General features: G+C 53.2%; 2 protein-coding genes across 2 annotated transcripts; both read right to left on the bottom strand.

Annotated features, from left to right (window-relative positions):
* Positions 1-4785: 4785 nt before the first annotated feature.
* Positions 4786-7313, bottom strand: LOC102068698 (avidin-like). Its single transcript, XM_005488830.4, has 5 exons — positions 6832-7313; positions 5808-5894; positions 5508-5721; positions 5037-5157; positions 4786-4946 (listed from the first exon to the last, which is right to left on the bottom strand). The coding sequence occupies exons 1-5, from the start codon at positions 6904-6906 to the stop codon at positions 4913-4915; spliced, it is 531 nt and encodes a 176-aa protein (XP_005488887.2). The 5' UTR covers positions 6907-7313; the 3' UTR covers positions 4786-4912.
* Positions 7314-11301: 3988 nt separating this feature from the next.
* On the bottom strand, positions 11302-12770 carry LOC102071890 (avidin). The gene is made up of 4 exons (XM_005488758.4): positions 12612-12770; positions 12317-12530; positions 11792-11912; positions 11302-11466 (listed from the first exon to the last, which is right to left on the bottom strand). The coding sequence occupies exons 1-4, from the start codon at positions 12684-12686 to the stop codon at positions 11424-11426; spliced, it is 453 nt and encodes a 150-aa protein (XP_005488815.2). The 5' UTR covers positions 12687-12770; the 3' UTR covers positions 11302-11423.
* Positions 12771-15109: the final 2339 nt, after the last annotated feature.

Genomic DNA, 15109 nt, shown 5'->3' with positions numbered 1-15109 from the left:
AAGAGGCTCCGCCGACCCCGTTCCTGGCTCGATGCTGGAGGCCTGGGGGGGGACACGGCCTGACGCTGTCCCACTGCCACCCAACCCGTGTTGCCACCTAAACACAGGCTGGAGTGAGAGCAGTCCGGCCAGCTGTGCCCTGCTGCGCTGGCTGGTGATGGGAATGCCCGCAGGGCTCATCCCTGTCACCTTCTCCTCCTGCATTGTGAGTGTCTGCTGCTCCTTCTAAACTGTTTTTCCTCCTGGCTGTGCTGGGCTTCCCTCGGGTTTGGGACCTAAGACTGTCACTGCAGCAGGCACTCTTGAATCAGCCATTCTTGCAAGTGCAGAAGGGCTTTCCTGGAAGAAATGTAGATGTCAAAATTCGATTGTTCCTGTGGGAGGGTGTGTTCTGTGCACGGTGCCTGCCGTACATGCCATATGCATGATGCTCTGAGGCTGGGCAGGGTCCTGTCTCACCCTTCCCAAGGAGTTCCTGATGTGCAATACTGTAATGGAGGTGCTCAGACTGCCTGGCATTTGCACAGGGACACATCCCCTGAGACACCACTCTGACCAGGTGAACATGTCACTGCATGCGTGGAAGATAGGAGTAGCATCTGGCTGTGTCCAGATCAAGAGGTGCCTCTCTGGCCCCTGCCCAAGCACAAGGGATGAGACCTGCTTTGACAATCTTTTTCATCTTTCTTGGGCCTGAAGACAAGGAAACCCACTTTCCTCTTCCTCAGGGAGCAGGATCCTAGGTTCAAATTGCACTTTGATTTAATGAAAAAATTATAGGGCTGTGTTCAACTCCCAACCTGGGGACTTGCTGCAAAAGCCCCTGGGGTCTTGACACTGCTCTCCCTTGCTTGCTGCCCAGCTGGGTCCCAGCACCCAGGACTTGGCACTCCCCTGTGGGCTCCATCCAACACCCACAGGGGCAGCACCAGCACAGAGCAAGGATGGACACCTTGGGAAGCCCACCCAATAGCTTTGCAGTAATCCTCGAGCAGGTCAGCCTCATCTTGCATGATCCATGTGGTCCCTTCAGTATTTCCTTTCTCTCCTAGTCTGTGAAGCTTTGCCCATGGAGGCGGTGATGGAGTCTGCAGTCTGGGATGGGATGGGATGGGATGGGATGGGATGGGATGGGATGGGATGGGATGGGATGGGATGGGATGGGATGGGATGGGATGGGGCTGTCCCTCTCAGGCACCCAGTTTGTCAGTGGGAAAGGCTCCTTGTGGGTGGGTGATGTTTCCCTCCCAAGCCTCCTGTCCTGTGGGACCTTGAACAGGCATGGGATATGCAGAGCATGGTGGCATGAGCCCAGCTGAGCTGGACATCACAGGAAGGGCAGGGATACTCCAAGGTCATCCAGTGGACACTAGAGGAGCTCTGAAAATACAAGAGGGAGGCTGGGAAAGGAGAAGCTCTTGAAAAGCTCCAGTTGACAGCTGAAGGTGGGCTGGCTCTGCTGGTTCATCGAGTGTGTCACCTGCAGCAGAGACACCCAGGCCTCGTTCATGCTGTGTGGCAGCAGCCAGTGAGGTTGCCTTTTCTGCTCACAGCCAAGACGGTTATGTGAAAAATGAGTATTTTATGATTGGCTTTTCACAAATATTAAAATGAATAATGTATGTGTTGTGTTAGAAAGTAATGCTGTATCAATTCTCTTAACCAGTGTGTTAAATACAGTTTTGGGTTATAACAAAATGTTAAAATAGAAACTATGCTATGTAGGATACTTTTTTTAAAGAAAGGACTTGCAGCAAAATAGCAGCCACAGGACACCTAAATCTTTCAGAGAAAAATAATTTATTGCCCTCCTGTCAGTAGAAACGAACTTCTTCCCACCTCAAAGGCACTGTTAGGATTCAGAGGAAGAAGCTGACGATGACCAGACAGAATCTTGTGTTTGAATGGAATTTATGCATCATGTATGAGGTGCATGGATATGCAGCAAGCTATTGTTTTTAAGAGTTAATCCTTTGTTAATGGGGGTCCTTTTTCAGGCTTGTGCTGCACTGAAAAAGGCACCCAGACATCTGTAACCCTTTGTCTCTATTGTCTCATACGGTCCTAATTCAAATTGTCCAAATTATTGTTAATAATACAATTACTCTAATTGTATTACTATTTTTATAACCATTTTATTACTATGAAACTTTTAAAATTTTAAAAATGAGTGATTGGCGTTTTTCACAGTTACATTGGAGCTGAGATCAGTCATTGCCTGGTCAGGGTGCCATGCAGTGGTGGGGACTCAGCCCCGGTGCCACAGCACAGCCTGGGTTGGGCAGGGTGGCAGAAGTGAGTAACCCCCTAAGCCGTGTAGGGCAAGCTGGACAAGCTGCAGGTTCCTCATCCACACAAAAGGTTATACTGACATATTTGATGAGCTCATCTGTAGGGTGGGAAGGCAAAACACATCTGGGAGGGTGCCCTGGTTCCAAACCAGACCCAGGAAGGGCTGAGAACATAACTAAGGAGTTCCTCCATTCTCTCAGGATGGCAGTCTGTGGCTGGCAAGGCTACAGCTGGAACAGGGCTGTGGAGAGAGTCAAAACAGCAGAGAACAATGTGTGATCCTGGCCAGAGAACCATGTAGAAGTGGTGGAGGAGATGGGAGCTACGTGTCTCCACTCATCAGTGAAGTTATGGCTTGAAAATAAAATTTACTCGTTTGTCATTGCTGCAGAGTGGAGGGTACCAGGTTTTGGTACACCCAACCTACCAATCATGCATTCTCTTGAATGATCTGGGAATTTCCTGCATCCTTCTGCTTAGGAGGGGCCAACAGCTGCCCTGGGAGATGTTGGGCACCAAGAATTTCAGCATTGAGACATTTGTAAACGGCTGACAGGAGCAGTCCCCGCAGAAACGGTTGCGCAGGACAGTTTCCCACATGTGGTTGAGACATGTCAGTGCTGGGGGACCCCTGCAGTTGAAGCTCCTTCTCCATTCTAACAGTGACTTCAGTGCTTGAATGGATTTGATCCTTATGCAAGCATCACCCCGTGCCAAGATCCTAATAAGTTCATTTTTTGGGTTTTTTTAACTGATAAAATACATGCGTGAACAGCTGCGCCACGCAGCCATGCCCATGTGATTTCGCTGCCTCCACTGGCTCCCCCTGTCCCTGGAGGCATCCACAATGTGTGAAGGACCCTGATCAAGGCTTGCCATGCAGCAGAAGCAGCGGGTTTTCCTGCAGTGGGGCTGAAGGAGAAGCCCTGCTCACATTTGCCTTGCTGATGAGGGGAACAAATGGTGCCAGGTTTGCAGATCAACACCGTGAGCAGGTTTGCAGCTGAACAAAATTCAGAGCTGAGGGGTGCCAAATGTCCATGGAGAAACATCCCCATCCTTAACCACTCCCAGGCACCCCTGGGTCCAATCAGCTGTCACCCCAAACCCGAGGTGTGCCAGGTGTGTGTTGCAGCCAGGCTGGGTGCCTTGATGCAGGGACAGGCCTTGGAAATCGCTGTGCCAGCTCATGCCTGCCGTGGTCCTGGCAGCACTGTGGCTGCCTGCTGGGGTTTGCAGGATGCTCCAACTGTGGTCAGCAGTGCTGCCTGGCTGAAGCACCCTGGGAGTGCTGCACAGCCTCGGGAGAGCCCTGCCTTGGGGAAATGCTGGCATGAAGGCAATGATGAGGTCAGGAGGATGCGTGCAGTGAGGCTGGAGGCTTAGCAGGCACCTCACTGCTGAGCTGGTCACACTTCAGGTGAGAGCAGAGTCCTGTGGTCCCTCACTTTCCCACTTCTCAGACTCCTCTAAAAGCAGGTAAAAAGCTGTGCAGATACATAAATGCACAGCAGAGGGTTGGTGTAAAGACATTCTGGTCAGAAATGCTGTAAGGGAATGGAAAAAGCTGGAGAAATGCCAGCGAGGCACGGAGAAGGGAACAGCAGCACTGCTCTGGAAGCGGAAGATGAGCCCCAGGGAGAAAGATGTGAGAAGCAAACCACATGTGAGTTTGCAACACAGCAGCTGAAAACACAGACCAGGCAAACTTGCTAAAGCCACAGGTGCTGTTAGCAAAGCTCTCCCACCCACAGCACTTGTGGCAGAAAAGCCAGGGGAGCAGAGAGGGGTGGCAGCCCCAGCAGCCCAGTCCTACTTTTAAATTCATCAAATCCCAGGCAGTGTGCCAGCTCAGGGCATGCAGCACTGTGCCGGGTTATTTTGAGAATCAAAGACACAAGGACTAAGTTTCGTATTCAGACCAAGAGCTGATTTCCTGGAAATCATTTTCTTTGGCTCAGAGGGGTGCCTAAGGCAGCACAGGCACTTCCTGTTTTGGTCAGTCACACAGTCCATTGGGCAGAGGTTTGGGAGGCTGTATTTGCTGGCCATTAGCTTCTCAGTAAATCACATTTCCCAGAAGGAGTTTTGGGCTGGGTGTACTGCAGCTACTGGCGCTGTGTGGCTGGTACAGAGCAGCCCTTGGCACTTCTCAGGAGTGTGGACACAGCCAAGGCCCCTCGCCTGCCTGCTCAGGGGCTGTGTCAGAGCCAGAGGCCTCCCAGCCAGGTTTTTGGGATGCAGAAGAGCTGCTCAGCTTACCCTCCCCACACACTCACCAGGCTTTCAGCAGGAAAGAGTGAGTGGTGGTCACAGCTAGTGTCAGAGGGTTACTTTGGGGATGCACCATCCTGTTTGGGCTGGAAAGGGGGCTTTCTTGGGGCTAGTCTCTTCCCAGAATAAGGGAATGAGAGTTTCATCCCACACCCACCTTCCACTGTGTTTTAGCCCAGCTTTTCCAGGACATATCCACAGACTGCACAAGGCTGTGTTTAAATATCTTTAATTTTATTTTGTGTTTTTTGGGATATCTTCCTCCAGAGCTGGAAACATCAGGGCATGCTGGTACACACGGTTCCAGTCTCCCAGGTGTGGCCAGGATAAGATGCTGCTCCCTCCTTCATCCCACTCGAGTGAAGGTGTTGTGCCCAGTCCTGTGGGGAAGCAGCTTCTCATTGGTGCCCAGCCAGCAGCAGGGCAGGGATCCCAGGGATCCCAGGTGGACTGGGGGTTCCTTGGCTCACCTGGTGGCTTTCCAGTCATCCGGCTGCGAGTCCACCTTCTCCCGTAGCAGCCAGGAGGTGTGCAGGACCTCCTTCCCATCATCCCCATTGAAGCACTGGCCCACAAACACAGCTGTGGAGTCTAAAGCAGTGGTGGCTGTCAGCATCCCAGCAGGACCCCAGCTGATTTTGGAACTTCCCAGGCATCGGTGAGTTTAGTGCTCATGGAGCCTGAGTGAATCCTGATATTTTCAGGGAAATGTGTGTGGCAGAGGTGTTGTCAGAACAACCCTTGGTGCTGCCTCACCCAGACCTTGTTCTGGGAGGTGTACTGCTGTCTGCAGACACCATGCACAGTGGGGAGAGGTCAAGGAAGGAGAGACAGGGGCCAGCAGAGTGAACAGAGGAACTGGGATGAGCACTGGAGCCTGCCTGAGCTCCCCTCTCCATCCCACCATTCCATCCCACAACATCCATCATGCAACCACAGACCAGAGAACTTCTTCCAGTTGACAGTGAAGCCAAAGGTGCACTGTCCATCCTCATCCAGGTGCTGCGAGCCAGTCAATGGGGACGGCTGGATGGGTTTCTGGGTGCTTGACACGGCGGTGTGGTACTCTCCAGAGAAGGTTCCATCCTTGCCGACCTTGAACACTTGCATCTTGGAGCCCAGGTCATTCTTCCACCAACCAGTCAGGTTGCATGGCTGGGGACAAGCAGACGTGTCCCTGGGGGTTGCCTGTACACAGCCCTGCCCACACCCCCCAATGCCCTCGGGGTGCTGGCACTCACCTTGATATGCCTTCTGCTCTCCCCCATGGTTGCCTCCTTCTTGCTGGCCTTTTTCTCCCCAGGGTGCTCAATTTCCTGGCAGAAGATCTTGGAAAATAACACAAACACAGGTCAGGTGTGGATGGTGGCACAGCAGAGTGTTTCTGGAGTCCTGAGAGTGCTCGAGCATTCATTTTTAAAATACTTGATTCATAAAGTTGCTGCTATCGCTACATCAAGAGGGCCAAAAGCTGGGGTAAGCCAAGCAACGGGGAGAGGTGAAGAGGAAAAGTAAACGGTGGAATCCTTGGACAGGCAGGAACATGGGTGGGATCTCTGCTGTAGCCCTGGCAGGTGAGCTGTGTGAGTCCAGGGCACGTCTGCCCGTGTTTGTGGGTACCTGTGCTGTGCCCATCAGCACACGTGTAGCACGGCAGGGAAGCTCTCTGGGATGGGCATGGCCCTCAGGTGCACAGTGGGCTCCATCTCAGGCAGAGCCTGGGAAGCTCTCTGGGATGGGCATAGCCCTCAGGTCCACAGTGGGCTCCATCTCAGGCAGAGCCCTGCACATCCCAGCTGCAGTTCTAAGCGCTGCCTGCTCTCTGCTGCACTGCACTGTCTGAGGCAGGGGCAAGGCAGCCCCTGGAGCAGGGTCCCCACGCTTCCCCTGCCCCAATTCCCTTCCAAATCCCTGGGAGGGAAGTGGGGGATTTCCACATCCATGGCTCCTGCAACAGGGAAAGAATCTCCATGCACATCCCTCTCGGGCACACGGACTACCCTGGAGCATCACTTCCCTCATCTCCCTCAGCAGGGTTTCCCGTCTGGGTACCCGCTGGAGCAGGGAATCCTCCTGTTGCCGAGTGTTCCTCCCGCAGATGGCTCTTCCACGCGTGTCCCATCCCTAACAAGCGCTGCAGCTCCCATACCATATCCCCCCTCTCCGGCGACTCTCCCACTCGTGTCCCTCCCCGAACACCGGGATCCCAGGCGTGCTCCCACCCAGGCTGCCCCGGAGCCGAGTTTCCCACGCAGGAGCTCCCACCTGGAAGCCCGCGGCAGCAGCGGCCAGGGACACCCCTGCGGGCAGGGCGAGAGCGGAGAGGACAAGGCGGCTCATCGGGATGCAGCTCGGGATGCGGCGGCGGCGGGGAATCGCGCCGTGCCCGTGAGTCACGGACTTATATTCGGCTCCGCCGCTGCTTTCCGGGAAAGCCTCGGGTCGTACATGAGGGAGGAATCGATACTGGCACAAGGAAGGGGAAGGAGACAGGGAGGGCAAGAGGTGTGGGGACAGGGACAGGAGCACGGACGGGAATGGGCACAGGGCTGGGGATGAGGACAGGAAGAGGTTGTGGTGGGATGGGAACGGGAACTGGGGTGGGGGCAAGGATGAGGGATGGGGGATGTGCACATGGATGGGGACGGGAACAGGGGCAGGGATGGGGATGGAAGCAAGGGTGGGAGGGATGGGGACAGGGCAGGGATTAGAGGCAGGGATCGAGATAGGCAGCCGGACTGGAACAGGGATGGACACAGGAATGGGTATTGGCAGAACAGGAACGCAGGAGGGGTTGTGTGGGGCTGCCCACTGACATCACCCAGCCTGGGGGTCTTTAGTCCCATGTCTGCTGGTTGAGGGCTGGGTCTAAGTTTCCATCCTGCCTTGCTGGAGCTCCTGTGTCCCAAAGCACCCTCTGGTCACCGCAAGGGATGGACAGAAGGACAGAGAGTCATGAGGACTGGGCAAGGCATGTGGGCAGGGACAGCAGGTGATCTGCATTGGGTCCAGGGAACTGGGAGGTGAATGAAGCAAACTGGCCCCAACAGCAGTAGGAAAACCTCCGAGCAGGGCATTGAGGCTGGAGGTGAGCAGCCCAGGTTGCATGTGCCAGGCAAGAGGAAAAGGAAAATGAAATGTCACTGCAAGGGCAGGATCACACCAAGGTCAGGGGCCGGATGTGAGAATCAGCTGACAAACACAGATTGTGATACAGAGGGGGTGGTGCCCCCAGTGCTGATTTTTCATAAAACTCTACAGTTTTACTTTCGGTTTTCTTATTAAGCAAGCACAATCATTCTCTGTCCCCCTGGCTGCCTTCTTGGGAGGAACCAGGAGCCAGGGAATTTGTAGTTGTTGGGGTAATGAAATGACAGAAATTAAATTAAATCTCATGTCCTGGGCCAACATGATTGTCAGTGGCCTTGTGCCCCGCTGTGCAGGGCTCCCAGCCTCAGCCCCCACTCACACTGGGGTCCCAAGGCTTTAACCTCACAGACCACTCAGAGAAGTCTTTGGGTGCTCACGGTGCTGGTGACAGCCGCAGTGGGTGTTTGGGGAGGGGAAGCAGGAGAACAACCCCAGCACGACCAGGGCAGTGCCAAGGATCAGTGGGGATGAACTGAGGGCTCTGTGCAGAATGCAGGCACGAGGATGAGGGAGCAAGGGTGAGGATGAGGAGGCACAGTGACTTTTGACCAAAAGCTGGACCACCAGGCACATCAACCAGTGGTCAGTCAGTACAAGCTTCCCCTGCAGAGTCTCAGGTCTGTGTGCTCTGTGGGCAGCCCCAGAACCCAGCAGGGATTGCAGGAAAAGAGCAAAGGCTGAGGGAGGCTGGGGAAGGACAGGCACACTGTGAGAGGAAGAGGAGGGCTGACAGGCACTGACACCTTCTCGGGGCACTGTGTGCTTTCTGCCCCTTCCATCAGTCTCTTGCCCCTGCAGCCCTGCAGCCACCAGGCAGCATTGTCCTTCACACCCTTTGCACACCTCCCTGCCCACACAGCTTCTCCCCGTGGTGCTCAGGAGCAGCAGTTAGGAGCTGTGCATCCTGGATTATGTAACTAATGAGTTGGAAACTTCATGAGCTGCTGAAATAATGGATTAGTGAATTGTAGTGTCAGACCGGTGCAAAGGGCATTGGACCCTTGTTTGATTTGTTTCCTTTCCTAAGGAGCTGAGAAAGTTTAGTGTTCAGATAACCTCCTGTGAACATGAACACCAGAAAGGATCCATATCCTGTTCCACTCCCAGCTGATCAGGCGCCAGCCAGTCAGTACATTGTGCCCGCATACATTCAACAGGCACACCGGCAGTACCTGGCTTCAGCCACCCACTCTGCCCTGCAGCTTCCCTGGAGTCCCAGGCCTCTCTTCCGATCCCCCCAGCATCCAGCCTGGATTTTGGACCATCCCAACTTCCCGGATTTCCCTCTGTGAGGGCTGGCAGCCAGCTCTCCCTCATATGTGCGTACAGCACCGAGGCTGTCAAGCGGAGCAGTGGCTGGAATTGGAGTTTGATGGGAGGCTGGGCAGAGGGGGGTGCAGAGACAGCAGATGAGGCCAGGGGAGAGTGCTGGCTTGCCTGCATGCAGCTTTCACCCTCACCCTCAGCTGTGGGCTGTCCTGCTGCCCCACACTGGGGCCGCTCCCCGAAGCCACCCAGCCCTGCGAATGCCCCAAATGAGTGCACAGGCAAGAAGGCCCCTGCTGAGGCCTGAAGCCATGATCAGGAAGCAGAATTGCTGTCCCCCAACCCCAGCTTTCCCATGCCCCCCAAAACACTTCCCTGTTGTCCCCCCAACCAGCACCTTGCTCTCCCTGTGGCCCCAGATGGGGAGACACTCACACATGGCTGCCTGTACACCAGGGACATGAGGGACACAGCTCTCTGCCATGTGGGGAAAAGTTTATCTGGCTCCATGTGGGAGAGCAGCAAGTGTGGGAATGGGGAGCCCCACCAACAGGTGGCTGGGAGGCACTGGGAAGTAGCAGGGCAAAGCGAGGGTGTGTTTCCTTGCTAAGAGCCCAGCTTGTTTCCTTGCTAAGAACCCAGCTTGTTTCCTTGCTAAGAGCCCAGCTTGGGACTGGGACAGCTGGGACACCTCGGGATGCAGAAGGACAGCAGGGTGCAGGCAGCACTCTTTCCTGTTCCCATCACTTGTGTGGGTGAAGATGGAAGTGCTGAGTCTGCAGGGAAGCTGCGTCAGCAGGGTGGGAGGGAGGGCTGTGGGATGAGATGGCAGGGACAGAGCTCACGTTGTGGCTTTCCAGGTGTCCCTGTATCACAGGACCTCTTCCTGCAGGAGCCACGGGGTCTCCAGTGTCTCCTTCCCTTGGTAATCCATGAAGCCCACAGAGGCAGTGGTGGAGTCTGGCAAGGTTTGAGAGAGGCAGAGTGGGGGGAGAGCCTGCACCTCAAGACAGGGAAGCCTGGGCCACCAGGTCCTGGCAGACAAACATGCCCTGGACTTCCCTGCCACACTGGCCAGGTGGACTGCTTCCACATCACAGGACAGAGAGCTGGGCATCGGCCCTCCCCCTGGACAGACAGACAGGCACCCCCATCACCTCTTCTAGACAGCCCTGAAACCCACCGCAGATAAACTCTCCCACCACCAGTTCCCAAGGCAGGAATGTGTGCATGTGGCCCATCTGTGCCCACAGCCAGGGCTTCTCTGGGTGCCACAGGGAATTTGGGGCACCAGACAGGGGGGTCCCCACTCGCAGCATGGGCAGGGGGTCACTGTCACTGCTGTAGCTGAGAGCTGCCACTGCACAGTGAAGCTGAAGATGGGGTGTCTCTTGGCACTTGGATGCTGCTAGATCCCTCAAAAGGGTGACACCAGGATCTGCTTGTGGGTGGCTGCCACTACAGTGTGGCAGGAGCCTGTGAAGGTCTCAGCTTTATTTGTGGCCAAGATGGTCATATTGGAGCCCAGCTCATTTTTCCACTGCCCCTGCTCATTTCTCCCTGCCCCTGCACATTGGGGGCCGAGCCATGACACTGTTGTCCAGAAAAATTTGATTTGTTACCTGGTGCATAACAAGGCAGTAATTACACACCCAAGAGAGACACTGATTTTTTTGTTTAGTTCCACAAGCCCAAGTACTCAGTGTTATTCCAAAGATCAAGCAAACCAACTATCAAAATATTTTGCTATTTGCACATCTAGCAAACAAAGGCATTAATGTTGATTGGCAACGAGTTATTTAGTTCTCTTATTAATTACTACTCTCTCTCCTATTGGTTAAGAATTCTCTTGCATCTGATGCTAATTAATTTGCAGGCTCAGCCTTTCTCTTCTCTTGAGTTGATAGGTTTCTTGACTCAGTGGGCCATAATCCATGATCCATCTCTGCCAAAATTTGCTTTCTACCCAGTCAGAACTGCTTCAGCACTGAGTTTTTCCAGTTGTCTTTATTAGTTTATAATCTTGGGGGTTCTGCCAAGTGTCTTGTAGATTCTGCACTCTTTGTGTCCATTACCAGTGGTATATTGTTCATCCCAAGTTTTGTAGCCTGCACCCAGATCTGAGATCATTAAAGCCCATCAATACCTAAACCTTAACAAGGCAATTCTGCCAAGTAAGATCTCTTTCTAACACCTGCACACAGCTTAGAGCTTGTTTGCTGCTCTGTTTCACAGGCTAAATGTCCTTCCTTGTCAATTACGCTTGAAAGCATAAAAAGTCTCAAACACCAAAGAACAAACATTTAAAGAAATATTTTATTTATCGCACATTTTGCAACAGCATGACAGGAGACTGTGGGTGTTTTACAGCAAAGCTTTATTGGGAGAAGCAGGTGGTGCTGCAGAAGCAGGGGCACAGCCCTGGCGCTGCTGCTGCCCCCTCACTCTAGTGGCTTCGGGCGAGTGAAGATGTTGAAGCCCACCCTGTGGGGACACAGAGGAGGACATGTGAGGGAGGGACCTGACGGCGTCCAAACACCCACCCAGCCCTGTATAACCACACCACATCTGCACCTTGGCAGGACCCCCAGGGATGGTCTTTTTCCCTTCTATGTTTTACCCATGCACAAAGCAATCAAGTGAACCCTGCCATCGAGATTTGTTAAGCTGTGCTTTCAAACAGATAGTAAACCTGCTTTTGCCAACACCTGTGAGAGTGGCTCTGCAAGAAACCTAAAACACTCACTTGTGACAGCCCCAGCCTGGGGGTGCACAAGGGACCTGTGCAGGGCAGGGACAGGGGGCTCACCTGGTGGCTTTCCAGTCATTTTTGATGCTGTCCTCATGTGACCTCAGCAGCCACATGGTTTTCAAAACCTCCTCTCCATTATCATCCACAAAGCACTGGCCCGTGAAAACAGTGATGGAGTCTGTGGAGACAGGACAGGAGGTGGAGGGGAGCGTGGCCGAGGTGGCAGGTCAGTGCCTGCTCCAGCACAGGGGACAGTAGACCCCTGCTGCTCCCGGCCTCTGAGCACAAAGGGAGTGGGGAAAGCAGCAGAAGGGCTCACAGGGCTGGGGTGTCACACGGACATGGGCAGGCAGTGCAGGCTCCAGCCCGTGCTGCCCCTCCTGCAGCCTGGCACTGGGAGCTGGCAGCAACCGAGGAGCTCCAGGGACAGGGATGGGGGAGCTGCAGGGAGGGAGAGCGGATAGTGCAGGGGAAGGCAGGGAATCAGCAAGGACACTGCAGGGAGGGCAGAAAAACTCCAAGAGCAGAAAAGGGAGGGCATGGGAGGTCCAGGATATCACAAGGAGGCTGGGAAAGAAGTACCTGAAAAGCTCCAGTTGACGGTGAAGCCAAAGGTGGGCTGGCCCTTCTGGTTAGGGCTCCTCTGCATGGATCCCTGCAGTGGGGATTCCTTGATCTTGTTGGAGGTGGCTGTCACAGCCGTGCGGTAGGTGCCAGTGAAGCCACCATTTTTGTCCACCGGTGAGAGGTTCATTTTGGAGCCCAGGTCATTGACCCAGCGGCCGGTCAGGGAGCACTGGAGAGAAGGGAATTCAGCACTGCCTGCAGCCACAGCCCCCTGCCCACCACACCCTGTACATCCCACCCCTGATGGTACCTGCTGTGTAGCCTGGAGGCTGTGAGCCCCCAGGGCCAGGAAGAGCATGAGGAGAAAGGGAGTTGCTTGCACCATCTCTGCAGCAGGCAGGCAGCTGATGGACCTGGGGATGTGCTCCTTGCTGGTCTCTGCTGATGCTCCTGCTCCCTCTCCTTTTTATTTCTTCCAGGTCTGTGGGTGGCACCTCTGGCCAAGGCATTGTGCAAACTGGGTATTTCCTTATGTGTGGTTCCCAGCCATAAGAGGAGGTAATTGCAGCAAACATTCCCAGAAATGAGTGCTGAAGTATTGAAAATGTCCATTACTGCTCCCCTGGCACCTTACAGGGAGGCCCTGGCTCCTGCTGGTCAGTGACTGCTGGGAAATGGTTGCTGGGGAAAACCCCTACTCTGGAGCTGTTGTCCATTGTGTCACTCATTTGCCACGTCAGCTCTGTAACCAGGGTTTGAGGCTCCTTAAGCCTGGTGAGCTCAGGACTGGCTGCAGTGCACAGCTCACCCTGCCCTTCCTCACCAGGCATGCCCATGTGAACTCACATCCCAACACAGATTCTTTCGGGACTCGGATTTCCCATCACCCCCACACCCAGACTAACAGGTCTAGGAAGGTCTGATGTGCACATTAAGCTGTTGTTTTCACAAACGGGTTTGTGTTGGAAGGGAATTATTTATGTAATGAGAAGCCAACATTCACTGAATATCTGGGACATTGGATCTTAATAGTGACAAAGTTGTGTTTACACAAGGACTCTTAGACAACTGCAAGAACAAATTTTCATCATTCCCCTTATGTTATACTTGTTGCTGGCCAAGGAGGCTGGAGTGAATGGATTCAGCCCAGAGTTTCTCATCCATTTCTGTATGGTTTTCAAGGCATTCTCCTAAAATACGTTTTCATTCCCCAAGTCATCATAGCAAAAGCTGATAAAGCTTGTTCATCAGAAAATAAAACTTTTTATAAACTGGAGACAAAGTAGCTCTTTGCAACATCTCAAAAATAAACAATATTTATTTTTATTTTTCTCAGTCTTTGCTTTCTCTTAAATTTCACATTTGAGCCCTGGTTTCTCCCTGACAGTAAAACTTATTGCTATCCAGGCTGTAGAGCATCATATTTGTGCTGCTGGCATTTCCACAGCCCCCTCTTCTCCCTACAGGGGCCCCTCCACCTTGCCTGGAAGAAATCCCTGGTGAGAGAGCTGGCTGGCTGCTGCACATTCCTGCCCCAGTGTTTTCTGTCACAGAAATCAACTGCATAACAAGGTGTGTTTTCCACATAGCTGCCATTTGCTCTGACAGTTTTTTGGCAAGCAGGTGCTGCCCAGAGTATTGCTGTTGTTTGAATAACGAGTAAGGTCAATCTGGGAAGGCTGTGGGGACCAGGAGAGACAGACATCATCCCTTTTCCACCACCCCCTCCCCATCACCATGGTTCAGGGGGCTCCTGCAGGAACCCTGCAGATGGACAACACAAAGTCTCCGTGCTGCTGATGGCAGCCCACAGCTTCTTCACAGGTGTAGGTTTATTTTAGCATCACACAGACAATATTGTTTATTTGTTCACATAATCTTTATTTTTCCTGTACTTAACAATCCCTGTGGCTCATCTCGCAGGGTCAGCTCAGTGCTCAAGCAGGCAGATTTCTTGAGTGACCTCACAGCTGAGTGCTGAGGTGTCTCCATGGGGTTTGCACCCTCCAAAGATCAGAGAGTAAAGTGGCTCGGAGCTGGCAATCATCAGAAGGATTAAATTCTGCAATGCCATGCCTGAGCCCTGGCATTGCAGGAAGTGGGGGCAACCGGCAGGCAGGGAAGAAATCCAAAGCAGGAAACACTGAAGAAATTAAAAGTCATCAGATCTGTGGTTTAAAACCATGTATGTTCAGGGTGTTGTGAAAAATAAGTGCTGGCAAATAATAAAAAGAAACAGTTAATGAATAATTTAACTTGCTGCTCAAACTGGGGTTGAGTCAGCCTTGAAAAACAGGCAAAATGTCTGCGACCAGGGACTATCCTCTCAGCCCTCAGCTCCATCCATGCAGAAGCTGACAAAAGCTGAGCATATCACATACAAGATTTATTGAGGTGATACAGCCCAGAGTGAAAGAGAAATCAGAAATATCCCTTTATACAGACTGAACCCCAGCCTTTGGAAGGCACGTTGCCTGGGGTTAAGGAACAGTATTGATGTGTCAAAGCAATACCAGTCCAGCCAGAAGCTGTGCTGTCTTCAGTGCCTGCTTTTGTTCCTTGCCAGCTGGATCAGGACGTCACTGCTATTGTTGGAAGCTGCCAACAGGATACAAATAGAGGTGGGAACCCCAGGTGCTCCTCACTGATGTGCTGGCACCCTGTCCCACCAACCTTGCACGGTGACCCTAAGGGACTGCATCGCCATTCCTTTCCGTTGTCTGTGGAAATTCCCATGTGAGGATGACACCAGCTGCTCTGGGGGTGCTGCACCCAGGACAACCTGTCCTTCCTGGGTATTGTTACTTG

Source organism: Zonotrichia albicollis, chromosome Z (genome assembly GCF_047830755.1).
Source record: "Zonotrichia albicollis isolate bZonAlb1 chromosome Z, bZonAlb1.hap1, whole genome shotgun sequence".
Classification (NCBI taxonomy): domain Eukaryota; kingdom Metazoa; phylum Chordata; class Aves; order Passeriformes; family Passerellidae; genus Zonotrichia; species Zonotrichia albicollis.
This window is presented reverse-complemented; position numbering and strand designations above follow the sequence as displayed.